General features: G+C 35.6%; 1 protein-coding gene across 1 annotated transcript; it reads left to right on the top strand.

Moving 5' to 3' along the window:
• Positions 1-7,726: 7,726 nt before the first annotated feature.
• Positions 7,727-9,734, top strand: LOC102620826 (WAT1-related protein At4g08300-like). Its single transcript, XM_006479495.4, has 7 exons — positions 7,727-8,010; positions 8,157-8,219; positions 8,316-8,432; positions 8,501-8,729; positions 8,902-9,060; positions 9,159-9,310; positions 9,397-9,734. Exons 1-7 carry the CDS (start codon positions 7,775-7,777, stop codon positions 9,560-9,562), a joined length of 1,122 nt encoding a protein of 373 aa, XP_006479558.2. The 5' UTR covers positions 7,727-7,774; the 3' UTR covers positions 9,563-9,734.
• The last annotated feature ends 4,859 nt before the right edge of the window (positions 9,735-14,593 follow it).

The following is a 14,593-nucleotide window of genomic DNA, read 5'->3' as shown; positions in this document are numbered from 1 at the left end:
TATATAGCGGCAGCTATTTTTCGGACCCATTCATTTTAGCTTTATTGACAAAAGATTACAGAGCGTCGTTTTCTATCATGCGCGGGAAGTGCCATTACGCCCCCACACCCCCACCCACCCCCCCCCCCCCCCGCCTCCACCCTTACCCTGCGCATAATGCGCATGTTAAAACCACCCCTCTCTCATTCAGGTGTGAAACTTTGTTTTAACCTCAAAAGGGCAAATTTTGTAGAGTTAGTGAGTGAGTTGCTTACTTGCATTACATATATAATTGTAAATTTTAAAAAAGAAAAAAATGGAAAATGGGGTTATGAGTACACTTTCAAGTAGTGACAATTTATGGCCAACAAAATGATTCACAATTGAGGAATATTGCTTCTTATCTTCCCATTCTTCATTCATTTGAACTTACCACCTTCTCAAAGCACTTTTTTCAACAATCATTTTATTGCCAAAAAGTTGTGACACCTTCACCTTCCTTTCATACCGTATATTACCACAATTCTTCATTCTGTATACGTGTGTGTGTGTGTGTGTGTGTGTTAACCCAAAAAAAAGAAATAAAAAGGAAATTCAGTTGACACTTGGACCATCGATGGGCAATCAAGAGCGATAATTGGACAAGTATGGCTCAAGATCATGCACAGATTGGCCTGGACGGTTCAATTTGTTATCTTTTAGGTGTTTATGATGATGATGAGAATTGAGATGCATTTTCATGACATATTTATTGAGTATTTTTTTTCTTGCAGGGCACCAGCTGAACATCATTTTTTGAAGCCCATGATTTGTTTTTACAGCACGATATCTTATGTGATTATTATTGTCATTGATTTCTAATCATTTTTTTTTTCTTTTTGGTATATTGCCATGTAAGATGGAGATAAGTTAACGAGGCTCCTGTTGGGGCTAACAAAATATTTACCCCTTATGAAGAACAAGAAAACAAAATAAGTTGGCAACGAAAGGATAAAGATAAATGAAATGATTAAATTGATCGACAATCATCAACATTCAAGAACAATCACCTACTAGTATTGATTTTTCATATTTTTTCCCCCCCTCCGAAAAAGAAAAAAAAAATTGAATTTGTCGGATGCAAGTCAAGAGAATTCACCTACTTTTCTGGCACTATTAGTAGGCACAATCATCGTTTATTCATTTGTATATTCATTAATCTTTTTTTGTGTTGAGCATGGAAATAAGAAATTTACCATAATAATTGTTTATGAACAACATGGTTCAAAATTGACAGCAATGGAACCCAGAAGGGCCTGCCTGCTGTTCCAAAACCAAAAGTGCTTGTTGGTCAAAGCACTTCCAACTTTCATATACCATGCAATTGATTTACCATTATCTTATGACCTAATCTTTTATTAATTTAATGTTAAATAAAAGGTACTTGTATGCCTTCAACGGTTGTAAATTCCTCATGTAATTCATCTCAGCTATGAATTAGGCTTTTTGATGCTTACAGAATAAAGTCAACTTACTGTTGCATGAACATGAATAAGCAGACTTAGTGATGCAAATGATAAGTCATTCTCTTATGTATAAAAAAATAGCAAAAGAAATGAGTAGGCTCATGAGTACAAAGAGGCAAAGTACAATCATATCTTCTCTTTCTTATTAATTTTTTTCCCTTTTCATTTTTCATTATCTCGTAAATTGCAGAATTTTCAAGCTTTCACTGATTAATTCCATTAACTGGCCATTTCATATATGAGGTAAGTATTATGTAATGCATGAAAAATACCGCAAAAAATTGAAGTGACCGTCTATGATTTTATTTTATTTTTGCCATTTTTGGTTTTAGATCATCATTTGTATTATTTCTTTATATATTGCTGCTTTATTTTTCTCTGTGCGGGTTGGGAACCAAAATCATCCTAAAAAGATCTTGTAGCTCAGCTTTTTACTAACATGTAATCTAAGAGGGTGGCTCCTTAGTCTCCATTGCAATGAGTATTGGTTTGATCTTCCCCAAAGTCAATATAGACGGGCGTGAGAAAAATGGAAGCTCTATTTGAAATCCAATATTATGTATTTGATGTATATGTGACACTAGTGGCCATTATATATCACAATTAATTATGTCTTAGTCTTTAGACTCTTAGTTTTGGGAATCAAAGTATGGCATCTTTTAGGCTTTTTAATTGCCCTTTGGAAAGTAAGCAAAAGGGGATGTTTTAGTTTGTAAGTTGTATGCTATTTTTCTCTTTAGTAACTTTCACAGTTGAGTAATTAATGGGGGGGGGGGGGGGGTGGCCCAACAAATCCAACAATACAGAATCTAATGATGATTACCATTGTTACATTTTTGCATTACAATCTCTTTACAGTATTATTATATTGTATAACTTAAGTGAGCTTCATGATTAGTTTGATTGAATAGAAAATATTCATGCAGTTTCATATTTCAAGCACTGCTTGTTTTAAAATTTCAGCAGTAAAAAAATTTCAGAAAAGGTCACTGTAAGAAGCCCAAAATGTAACTATCAATCAAAAGGTTGATCAGTTAAAAACTTCAACGGAGTTACGTGCTTGACCACATCAGTGTTGTGATGTGAGCTGAAATAAAACTACTGTCATTGAGGTTACATCAAAGATGATGAGGTGAAATGGTGATGTGCTTCAAGGAATAACATTGCTGCTGAAAAGTGATTCCTAATCCTACTCACCATCCAACCAAGGAAGATACAAAGTGCTTTCTAACCACAATTCATTCTGGTAAGATTAGGTGCTTAATCCAGATAATACTGTAACACTTGGAAGATAAGGTTTTAATTTCTTAGTGGCATTTGTCATTCAACAGACCACTTATAGTTAGCAGACGTGAACAAAGAACATTACAACTTCTTCTATGTATATATATAATCCTTCTTGACCTTTTCAAACTCCATTGATCAACAAAGGAAACGTATCTATTGATGATTACTGGGAAAATATCGCCAGACTACACAAGTTTTTGATGCCCTCAAGTAACCTCTACAGTTTGCAGCACCTAGTTTTGAGGGACTGGCGATCAATCTGGATTCCCCCCCGCCGCCCAAAAATAAAAGTTGGAAAATCTGAAGTCCAAATTTTTCAGTTATATAAAGAGATAGCTGGGTTGTTCATGGCACCTTTGCGCAGAAAGGGGAAATAAAAATTATGCCCTAAAGAAGGCCTAGCCGCCTAGGTGCTGTAAGCTAATTTATGTGCACTTGTCACAGAATATGTGAGTTCACACTTCATATTTCACATCTAGTTCGTTAGTGGTATAAAGCATCAGTGTTCACACTTCACAGCTCAAGTATTACTGGTCTTCAGATAACCATTCAATGGGATAATCATAAACCATTACCCTTGCTATCCATGTTTCTACCTTCTGAATTATTGAGAGGTTGATTTTCTTTTAAATATTTTAAAATAGATTCGGTTCATTTTTAGTCAAATCATTGAGAAGGAGAGAGAGAGAGAGAGAGAAGAAAAAGACTTACATGTTTCCAATCAAATGTAGCAAATATATCACTGATTAACTTTAGTCAAATAATCCCCAATCCTTTCATCTTGAGATCTAAACAACCCTCTAAGTTTATGTTTGGACATTGGATAAAAGTGGGATTAGATTAATTTGAAAGATAAAAAAATTAATCCAATCCAAAGTCATTTTTGACTGTCAGGATTGATAAATTAATTCAAATTTTATTCCAACATTCATAGGACTATTAATCCCCATTATCACATGGATTTATTTATTTTTTTGTCTGAACCACAAGGTGGTCCTGAGTGGGCCCCAACCGTGGGAGACACTTTTAAGCCCGTACCACAACCCATAATAATTTTCGCTCGCACCGGGTCGGTCCGTAAAAAGTAAAGTGTTGGCCAAAGTGGTGACTCTATACGAATTTAGATAGAAGTAGATATCTTATAGTTTAAATTTGTTACTAATATCGAAAGTTTTTTTAATAATTTATTTTTAACTTTTTAAAATTTAATATTGAATTAATATTTTAATTCAATAATTGTTCAATTATTTAATTACAATAATATTGAAATTTTAATATTAAATTTAACAAATAGAAATATGATTTAAAAAATAATATACTATTAAAATAATTATTTTAGCTTCGTTAAATTAAATTTGAAATCGTCATGTTTGACACTATACCAAACAAAAGATAGCACTATATAATCTAATATAATATGATCTAATCCTAAGAGTTAATCTAGTTCAATCTGATCTTCGAAACGTATCCTAATGGAAAAACACCATTCCATTAGAATATGAAACTTTAGTTTAGTTAAATAATCCCCAATCCCTACATCTTGAGATGCAAACAACCCTGTAATGGAAAAACACCATTCCATTAGAATATGAAACAGCGAAAAATAAACCGGACTAAGAATGAAACATAGAGCAATAATTGATTGCTTGAACTGATCTTGGCTCAAATCTTTCATTCTTTCCCAATGTATCCCAAGTAAAGTCTTGACTCTTCTCCAATTAGACCCAAAAGCCACAAACTCAGCTTCCTCATCTCAACTGCATAGTTTACTAACACAGTAACACCTCTCTACGGTAGAAGAGAAAATAGTTGGGATTCTTTTATTTATTTATTTATAAATGAGTGCAAACTAGCTTAACTATAGTCAAATTTATTAAGGTTTTATAAGAGGTTTAAGATTCCAATTCCCCGCATAAGTAGAGTGGGGAGTTGTCATTGGACTATAAATAGATATAATTGTTTTTATTAGAAAAAGTAGATTATGAAAGAATTCTGAAAAAGAAGTTATGGGCTCAGGTGTTCGATACTTAAAGCACCGAGTCCATTTTATTCTAGGCGCAAGAAATACCATATGAAAACAAGTAAGTCCTAAAACGTTAAGTCCATTCGGACTCAAGTCTTATATTTCTCGATTTCCTTTTATTGCTATCATTATTATTTATTTATTTATTTATTTTATAAGAAATTTCTAGCTATGCAAAACATGCAAAATATTGATGTTAGGGAATATCCGTTTTTGTTTTTTCCCGCCCTAACGTTGTACGCAATACATTGGGGCATATCTTATTGATTTGCTTATTTGGGAATAATTGTTCTAATGTTTTGAATTATCCAATTTATTATTAGTATTCTATTATTATCAAATTCCGGATTAAAATTGGTGACTAGTTATTGTATGGAGCAAATAATTAAAACTTAACATCAGAAACAAATCTCGACTAATGAGAAGAAGACATAATCATAGTCAACAGACTCGTTCAGAAAAAGAGAAAAAAATTGATAAGTTCCGAATTGATGTATCACTAGATGTATCAATCAATCAATGTTTAAAATTAAGTACAACAATCGACTCCCTGTAATGGAAAGACATTATAACAACAAGAGTATACCTTCGGTAGTCTAGCTGCAGGCCACCACCGAATCATTGCCAGCCCAGCTCTTACAATATACATGACCTGCAACAAAAAAACTGAATTAACACCAACCTTGAGGCCACCTGTTGTGGGGATCCCATCTAGGGAACCATCTCTTTTTCTTCGAATTTGAACCTAAGGTTGCAACAGCCTTCTCCTTATTCCTTGGGAATATTAGCATTGATAAGAGTCTCCTGCTGAGGCTCCTTGGCTTTGGTGCAGATTCAAGTTTGGACTTGAGAGTTTGAGATAAGTTGTTGAATTCATCATCCTCGGCTGGGAAGATTTCATCGCGAGTGCGGATTGTGTTAAGCCTAAGATACCTTTGTTCAAGTGACTCCTTTGGTATGTTTCTTGCTAACAAGGGGGAGGCACCACCCCAGTGGTTGGTGCCCGAAGATGAATGTTGAGGCGTTCTAAATTGCACCAACTCCCTTTGCATCATTCCTTTTCTTTCTTGATCCCTCCTCTCTTTCTGCTCTTTCACATTGGTATCTTTGTTACTTCTTACATATGTAGTATCTCCTTATATGCAGAAGTTTCCCAACTCCCGAGCCCTCATTGGATTCTGGTACAAAGTTACAGGAATTTTAATTAGAAATTGGCTACATGACATGCAGTGGCATCTTGTTAACATCCGAGACGGCTGATAGATTGTGACAACAAAAATTATTTAAAAGAGCCTTCAATTAAAGGGAATAATATATAGGCTAGCCAGCCGCATTAATTAGCAGGAATAGGATACAATCCTGTTTTTTAGCAGCCGTACCGTATCAGTGACAAGGTAATGCCTTTTCTTTGGTGACTGTTAGGAGAACTCTCTGTAATCTAGAGACTTGATCCAGACAAAAGAAGACGGCAATTTCAAAGAACTTGGGATGATAGAAATATCCAATTTGTAGACACGCCATTGACATTGATCACATGGAAGAAACAAATTGTTTACACAGTGATTTTTCTTGTCGGTTTTATAATCTGATTTGTCAGATAAGGATTATACTTCGCAGATCATATTCACTTTTTCATCATGAAAATTAGATTCTTATTACATGGATTTTACAAATGAGTTGTTTGAAAATACCAATTCGATAATAAGCATTAATTATCTCATATTTAATGTCCTAGATTGGAACCCAAGAACGGCCAAATGCCCAAATATACAAGGCTCATGAACATTTATAGATAGAGACACGCACAAATCACAGTAGTTAAGGACCAACAAGCAAGAATTTATTCACTCACCAAAAGAGGAAGCATAACATTCAGAACACCAGTATGGTGTTGACTTAATGATACTGACACAGAAGGATGGTGGGGAAGAAAATAAACAACCAACAAGAAGAACATTTCTGATTCCAATTACAGGCTTACAGCAGTATCAGTTCTCTCTGCACTAATTAAAAATATGTTAAAAGACAATAAATACTGATGCGGTTCTCGGCAGAATCGACCCAAGGGGAATAGTGATTCTTGTAAGAACTGTTAAAAAGACCAGCCAACTTTTTAACGGAATTGTCATAAGAGATTTCTTAATCTGAATTTTGCAAATTATACATACAGTTAAAATCTATTTGTAATTGAGGCAGATGTTATTGTAGCCTGTGAAATACAATCATGGTTAAGAAAAAAATTCAGTGTCCATTTAACAGAAGTGTAATTTTGGCTCTCTCTGATTATTCTAATAGTACAGTATCTCTGAGAAACAGCTAATTTTCAAAATTCTGTCCACTCAGCTCGGAATCTGACATAAAGAAGGATAAAAAATGCATGCAGTTCATGCTCAGTTGCATTCCTCATACTTGCAATCTATAAATGTTCTTCCAGCATATATCAAGTCTATTTCAGATTCTCTAGATGATAGAAAAGTAAAATCTTCAAAACTTCAAAATGTAACTAAAGTATGGCTCAAGATATTAAAACTATTATTCACAAGTTTCATCATGGCAACCAAAGTAGCTGTAGTGAAAAGTTCGTATGTTTTGCTCTGGTTAATTTTATGACCATTTAGCAAGTGTGTCATGCATACATACATACATAAGTGTAGACGCCCACATTTTTTGTCATGTGCACACGCTTTTAAATCGTGGGATTTAACAGAGTTAATTTTTAACTCTATTAAATTGCACGGTTTAAAAGTGTACCCACATTACAAAAAATGGAGGCGTTTACACCTGAGAATAATTATACACACACTAACATAACAAGAATATTACCCACTTTTTGAAAATTCCACAAAGTCAGTTGTTAGTCACCAAGTTGGAATTTGATCAAGAATGGGAAACTCACTTATTGCAAGCATAACCAGAACAAATCTTTCATCAGCATCCATTAAGATGGTTGCATTTATAAACTGGCAAAGCGGCAAAATAAATGAAGCAACATACAACCTCACTCCGAAGAGCTATGGCTTTTGAGTTGAGTGCTTTCAAGGTGATCAATAGATTTAAGCCACACATTCTCATGATTTTGCTTCAGATATGTGTTGCATCGGTTTATTTCTTGACAGAAGATTCCTTCAACCAAGGCTTGAATCCTCACATCTATGTCACTTATCGGCATGCTGCAGGAAGCTTAATGATGTTTCCATTTGCCTATTTCCTTGAAAGGTGAATTATACACATTTTCACGCACACTCGACATCAATATTCAGTTGTTGTTGCCCTGATTATACTCACCAACCTGTAGACAATGTTATATTGTTTCTAAATGTTTGGTTCTATTATTATTATTCTCTTCTTCTTTTGGCATGCAGAAAAATAAGGCCAAAGCTGACATTAGCAGTGTTTCTGGAGATCTTTTTGCTTTCTCTTCTAGGGTAGGGCTGCCAAGTTCCATTCTTCATTTTATTGCAAAAGTAATCAGTGCTGCCACAAACTGAAGGGTTGCATTATTTCTTTCTTGATGTAAACAGGGTTAGCTTAGCCCTCAACCTGTATTTTGCTAGCATGAAGTATGTCCATCCAACCTTCATGACAGCAGTTGTTAATACTATCCCGTGCATGACTTTCATAATTGCAGTCGTATTCAGGTACGAACTTTGAAGTCCAACATGTGGTGGAAGATTATTCTACAGCATTGTAAACAAAATTCTTGTAGGCTAGAGATTGTTGATGTTCGAAGTCCTCGTGGGATAGCTAAAATTCTTGGAACATTAGCATCCTTAGTTGGGGTTATGGTTATAGCTTTTTACAAAGGACCTGCAGTGCCAAGCTTGAAGGGTGCACCAATCCACCTTGGAACTAACTCTGTTCATGAGAACTGGTTGAAAGGTTCAATTCTGACTGTTGCGAGTTGCATATTATGGTCTAGCTTTTACATTATGCAGGTATCAAACCCTTCAACAAGCTTTAGATTTTTTTCTTTCGAATGGTATACCGTTCAAAATTGTATTTAGAATAGCAGTGATTTCAGAAGTAACATAAATGAAGTAAAAGCAACCCATAAATACCTGAAAACCTGGATATTCAGAAATTTCACGGAACATGTAAACCCCGTAGGCATTTACGTTGAAGAAGTATCCAGCAAAACTGTCAATTTCAGCATGGATGAACTGTATCGGGGCAGCACAATCTGCTGTCTACACAATAATTGTACAGCCTAAAGCAGCTGCTTGGTCTACAACATCTGGCATCGATCTGTGGTGCATCATATATTCTGTAAGTTAGATTATCAAGAACTGGATAGAGTTTATTTATTCATTTAATTAAATTTACTGCGTATCTTGGGTTCTACGTAATTTTTCGATTTGCTACAGGGAGCAGTATCTTCTTGTTTAAACCTCTTTATTCAACTATGGTGCATTGAACAGAGAGGACCAGTTTTTGTGACCATATTTAATCCCCTGACAACAGTAATCGTGGCAGTTGCAGCATACTTTCTTGTTGGTGAAAAACTGCACACCGGATGGTAAATTCTAGAGTTCTTTTCACACTTTCAGTAATGCATGAACAAACTGGTTTTTGTGATCTCTGATTCTTACTTCGGCTATTCAGCATACTTGGAGGACTGATAGTTATTATTGGTCTGTACTCCCTGTTATGGGGCAAAGAAGGAGATCAACATTGCATCAAGAACCAGAAGCAATCTTTTCCAGCATGTGACGAGCAGACGAAACCCGATGACCATGCTTTAACTTTATCAGAAACAGATATCCCTTGACAAACCTTATGCCATATTTAAATGGTCTATGGGATTGTATCCGAAAATGCACACTAAACAAATGGGAAGAACGAAGTGGATCCAGGCACCAAAGTCTTCAATTCTCTCTAGGCTTTCATATTGTCAACCCCTTAAAGCAACAACTTCCTGAATAAAAAGCACTGCTCAATCATCCTCATGAAGAACGAAGTTTTTACAATCTCACTATCAAGTTAACATACTCAAGTTCACTGCCTGACTATTTTATGCTATGGAGATTAGCTTGCATAAAAAATAAACTATTAATATTTACAAAAAGCCCAATGTCGAGGAAACTTGGACACTGTCCCTCAATATGCTTCTTTCAGTTAAATTAATTACCCCCTAGAATTCTTCTGTTCATTTTGCTTCTTCAAGCCGTACTCGAATGGAGTCTGGACATGTCATTTTATTGATGCTGCAAAAGACAAATAATATCATCTGTTGATGCGAGATTCTGGTTACCCTCTGTACCACGACCAAGATCTCTCCTCGAAAAGCTTCTTCTCCAGAAGTTCTTACGTACACAGGAACAAGTCAGAGTATGCCGGTTGTTTTTCCGGTGAGAACCCCCCGACGCTCAAGTCAGAGATTCGGGTCTTACTTGGAAAAACTAGGGATGACAAAAATCTCCACGGGGACGGGTACTCTCGGGGATTTTCCCCATTCGGGGAGGGTACGGGGATAATTTTATACCCAATTTTTTATTCGGGGAGGGGACGGGAAAAATTTTTTACCCAATTTTTTATTCAGGGAGAGGACGGGGATGAGGTGGAATCCCCATCCCCTACCCATTTCCCCATTTTAATTTTTAATTTTATTTTTATTTTAAAAATTACTAATAAATAAATAACAAAATTATAAATATTGTTAAAAATAATAAATATCAAAATATTTATTTTATTAAATGCTAATAGATATCCTACATTAACTCGAATTGCTAGAGATATTATGGCAATTCCAATTACAACAGTTGCTTCTGAATTAGTTTTTAGCACCGGTGGTAGAGTTGTAAGCCCACACCGTAACAAACTTCATCCAAGCACATTGGAGGCCTTAATGTGCTGTCAAAGTTGGTTACGAGCTTCCAATAACAGTATGAGTTTATTTTACATTGTGATTATATTATACAGTTATTAATATTTGCACTTATAAGTTACTTTACTTATATTATTTTCATTGTTTTATAATTATTTTAATAATTTATATTTTGAATATGACTTTGTAATGGATCAATATTAATATAAGATATATTTTGAACTTGATTTTTATCTGAATTTTTTATTTTAATATGATTAATTTAAAATCAAAAATACAAATAATGTATTAGACTATTAGTTATTCAGGGATCGGGGACCCTCGGGGATCCCCTGTTATTATTCGGGGAGGGGATGAGGATTCTCTCAAGTAATTCTGACGGGGACAAGGAGGGGACGGGGACATATGCAAAATATCAGGGATGTGTATGGGGAGATTAGTCTCCTCCCCTCCCCTCCCCATTGCCATCCCTAGGAAAAACCCATACCACAATTCATGTGGCTTAATTATGATTGCTTTAAACAAAAAGCTTTTAAGTAAATTTAAAGGAAAAGAATTCAAAATAATCAATCTTAAAGAAATCACAGGCGAAAGAGAAATTTCTCAGTGGTAGAGAGAGAAAAAGGTCCAATAGGTTCAGTTGCTTAGAGAGAGAGCTAGAAGAATCCCTCCCCTTTTCCTTTCTCTTCCTAAGGTTTTTATAAGAAACTATAGCCGTTTTCATCCACTCTCCTAGAATTATTAAGAAAACTACTAATTTTTAGCCCACTAAGAATATGGTCCCTAATATTTTGGAGAAACTGTTTTGATTGAATCGTGCTTCCTGGTAACTTCCTGGTCGAGGTGACCAATAACATCCTGGTCGAGGACATGTGCTAGAGATCACCACATATTACTCTAGTCGAGGTGACCAATAACATCCTGGTCGAGATGATCTGCTCGAGGTGATATGTTCGAGGTCACAACATATTACTCTAGTCGAGGTGACCAATAACATCCTGGTCGAGGTGATGTGCTCGAGGTCACCAAACAACATCTTGGTCGAGGTGATCTGCTCAATCATTTGCTCACTTTTACTCTGGAGGAGAGCACAATAATGTATGAACAAACACCTTTATCTTGGTCACCTTATTTCATTCCCTAAACATCATCATCTACCAGAAATCTGAAGTTTTCTTCTAAAGATAACACATAATAAGAACACCCTATCTGAAATAAATAGTGTTCTATAATTAAATTCATGTGATTGAATGCATATTCTTTGATGAAGTGTAAAGTGTTTATAAAACTCACCGGACAAGCAAATTGCCACAGAATGACAACTTTTCAGAAGCCCATTCTGGAACTAATTCCAGCAGTGAATTCATCTGGTCTTCAACCTCTCCTGTAAACAAAATTCCGGAGCTTCTTTGTCTAAACCTTCCGGAAAAATTTATATCTAAGTGACTAAGTTGCTACCGTAAGACTTACTCCTATCAGTAATTTGAAGATGGCTGGAAATTATCTTGTGACTTAGCTCCTCTACTGTAATGACTCAACGTTTGGTCGACTGCAATAAGAAATGAATCATGTTGAAGGGCTTAGGTAGGGAAGCAATTATCTGTCGCCGCCACTTAGCTTGTGAGATGGCTGGATCTGGCTCTCTTTCTCCCTTATATGGGGAAAAATAAATGAAATTGTTTACTTCAATATTAACAACTTTTCCATCTCCTTTTCTTCGACTTAGAACCTTAGGCTGCAACAGCCTTCTCTATATTCCTTGCAGATAGCTTTTGGTACAGATTCAAGTTTGGACTTAAAGAGTTTGAGATAAGCTGTTGAATTCATCATCCTCGGTCGGGAAGATTTCATCGCAAGTGCGGATTGTGTTAAGCTTGAGATACCTTTGTTCAAGTGACTCATTTGGTATGTTATATTGCAGACAAAGGAGAGGCACCACCCCATTGACAAATTGAATTGACATTGATCACATGGAAGGATAAGTCTAATACTTCACACAAATATCTTTGAAAGAAATAGGAAAATTTCAGAAAATCCAGATCTCTCAATTGATATTATTGGAAATCGAGGACCTGCACCTCCCAAATACAATTATCAAGTTGCTAAACAATATTCAAGATACTTTTGGTTGAATAACATTAGGCTTTGAGTACAATTTAGCTAAGGATTACAAATACAAAAAATAAAAAACACCGAGCATGTCCTCACATCATGTTCTATGCCTTAACGCATGATTCCACAAAATAAGTAAAACTACCTTTTGACAAATTCAAAATTAACCAACAACATAAATTGAAATAAATAAAATAGATAATAGTAAATTATCTTGAGAGTTTGTATCATTCCCAGATCATATTCACTTTCGCATCATTAAAATTTGATTCTTGTTACATGGCTTTTGTTTGGGGAATGAAATAGAATGACCAAAATAAATGTGTTTGCTCATATATTATCGTGCTCTCCTCAAAGTAAAAGTGAGCAAATGGTTGAGCAGATCACTTCTACCAGGATATTGTTTGGTGACTTCGAGCACATTACATTGACCATGATATTATTGGTCACCTCGAGCACATGATCTCGACCAAAAGGTTACCAAGAAGCACGACTCAGTCAAAATATTTTATCCGAAATATTAGGGACCATATTCTTAGTGGGCTGGAAATTAGTAGTTTTCTTGAGAATTCTAGGGGAGAGGATAAAAACTGCTATAATTTCCTATAAAAACCCTAGGAAGGGGAAGGAAATGGGAGTCTTTTCTTTTTCGTCTCTCTCGGTGAGATTAAATCCATAAGATCGTTTTCTCTCTCTACCACTGAGAAATTTCTCTTTCTTTCATGACTTCTTTTTCTTTAAGATTGATTATTTTGAATTCTTTTCCTTTAAATTTACTTAAAAGCTTTTTGTTTAAAGCAATCATAATTAAGCCACATGAATTGTGGTATGGGTTTTTCTAAGTAGACCCAAATCGCTGACTTGAGCGCGGAGGGTTCTCGCCGGAAAAACTTCCGGCACCTCCTGACTGTTGGTTGTGCTCACAGGCTCACAGGTTATGTGCTCACGGGTTACCTACTTATGGATCATCTGCTCATGGATTATGTGCTCATGGATCGTCTGCTCACGGGTTGTCTACTCATGGATCGTCTGCTCACGGATTGTCTGCTCACGAATTGTCTGCTCACGAATTGTATCTGCTCAAGATGCTAACTAATCAGCGGCTTTCCACCAAATAAATTTAATGCTGATGCATAGATCTGAGATCGAGTCACTAAATAACTCACCTGGATTTTTGGCATCAACAACTTTTTCAAATGAGTTATCGAAAATGCTAATATGAATGAATGGCCGAGGGCTCATGACCATGTATGGATAGAGAAACACGCAGACCCCACACACTATTTAAGGGTCAACATGCAAGAATTTATTCACCCACCAATAGAGGAAGTATCTCAACTTTCTCATTCAGAAAACAGTTGGTGTTAACTTAATGATACCGACACAAAAGGATAGTGGGGAAGAAAATAAACAACCAAGTCCAATAAAACACATTTCTGGTTCCAATTACAGCAGTACTTGTGCTCCCTGCACTATTTACAAATATGTTTAAAGACAATAGGTACTGATCTGGTTCTCTGCAGACATTGAAGAGATAAGTGCTTCTTGTAAGAAGTATTGAAACGACAAGACAGATTTCTTAATCTGAATTTTGCAGATTAAACACACAATTAAAATCTATATGTAATTCGGGCAGATGTAATTGCAGCCTATGAAATACAACCATGGATTGGAGAATAAAACTTCAGTGTCCAGTTACCAGAAGTGTAATTTTACCTCTCTCTCATTATTCTAGTTAGTACTGTATCCCTGAGACTTTATCTTTGGTTAAAAATGGATGTAAGTACCAGAATTCAAAACCAACTTTCTTAAAGTTTTAACCCGCGTTCTGCCACACTGGACTAAGGAAGTCAAGGTCGGGGC

This window comes from Citrus sinensis, chromosome 3, assembly GCF_022201045.2.
Source record: "Citrus sinensis cultivar Valencia sweet orange chromosome 3, DVS_A1.0, whole genome shotgun sequence".
Classification (NCBI taxonomy): Eukaryota; Viridiplantae; Streptophyta; class Magnoliopsida; order Sapindales; family Rutaceae; genus Citrus; species Citrus sinensis.
The sequence above is the reverse complement of the archived record's forward strand: the minus strand, read 5'-3'. Positions and strand labels throughout refer to the sequence as shown.

Excerpts from the sequence above, each read along its gene's own strand:
- LOC102620826 (XM_006479495.4), top strand. The coding sequence starts at position 7,775 with ATGAAGCAACATACAACCTCACTCCGAAGAGCTATGGCTTTTGAGTTG. Across the intron at positions 8,011-8,156 it reads TTTGCCTATTTCCTTGAAAG|AAAAATAAGGCCAAAGCTGA; the intron begins GTGAATTATACA and ends TTTGGCATGCAG. Across the intron at positions 8,730-8,901 it reads CTAGCTTTTACATTATGCAG|GCATTTACGTTGAAGAAGTA; the intron begins GTATCAAACCCT and ends TAAACCCCGTAG.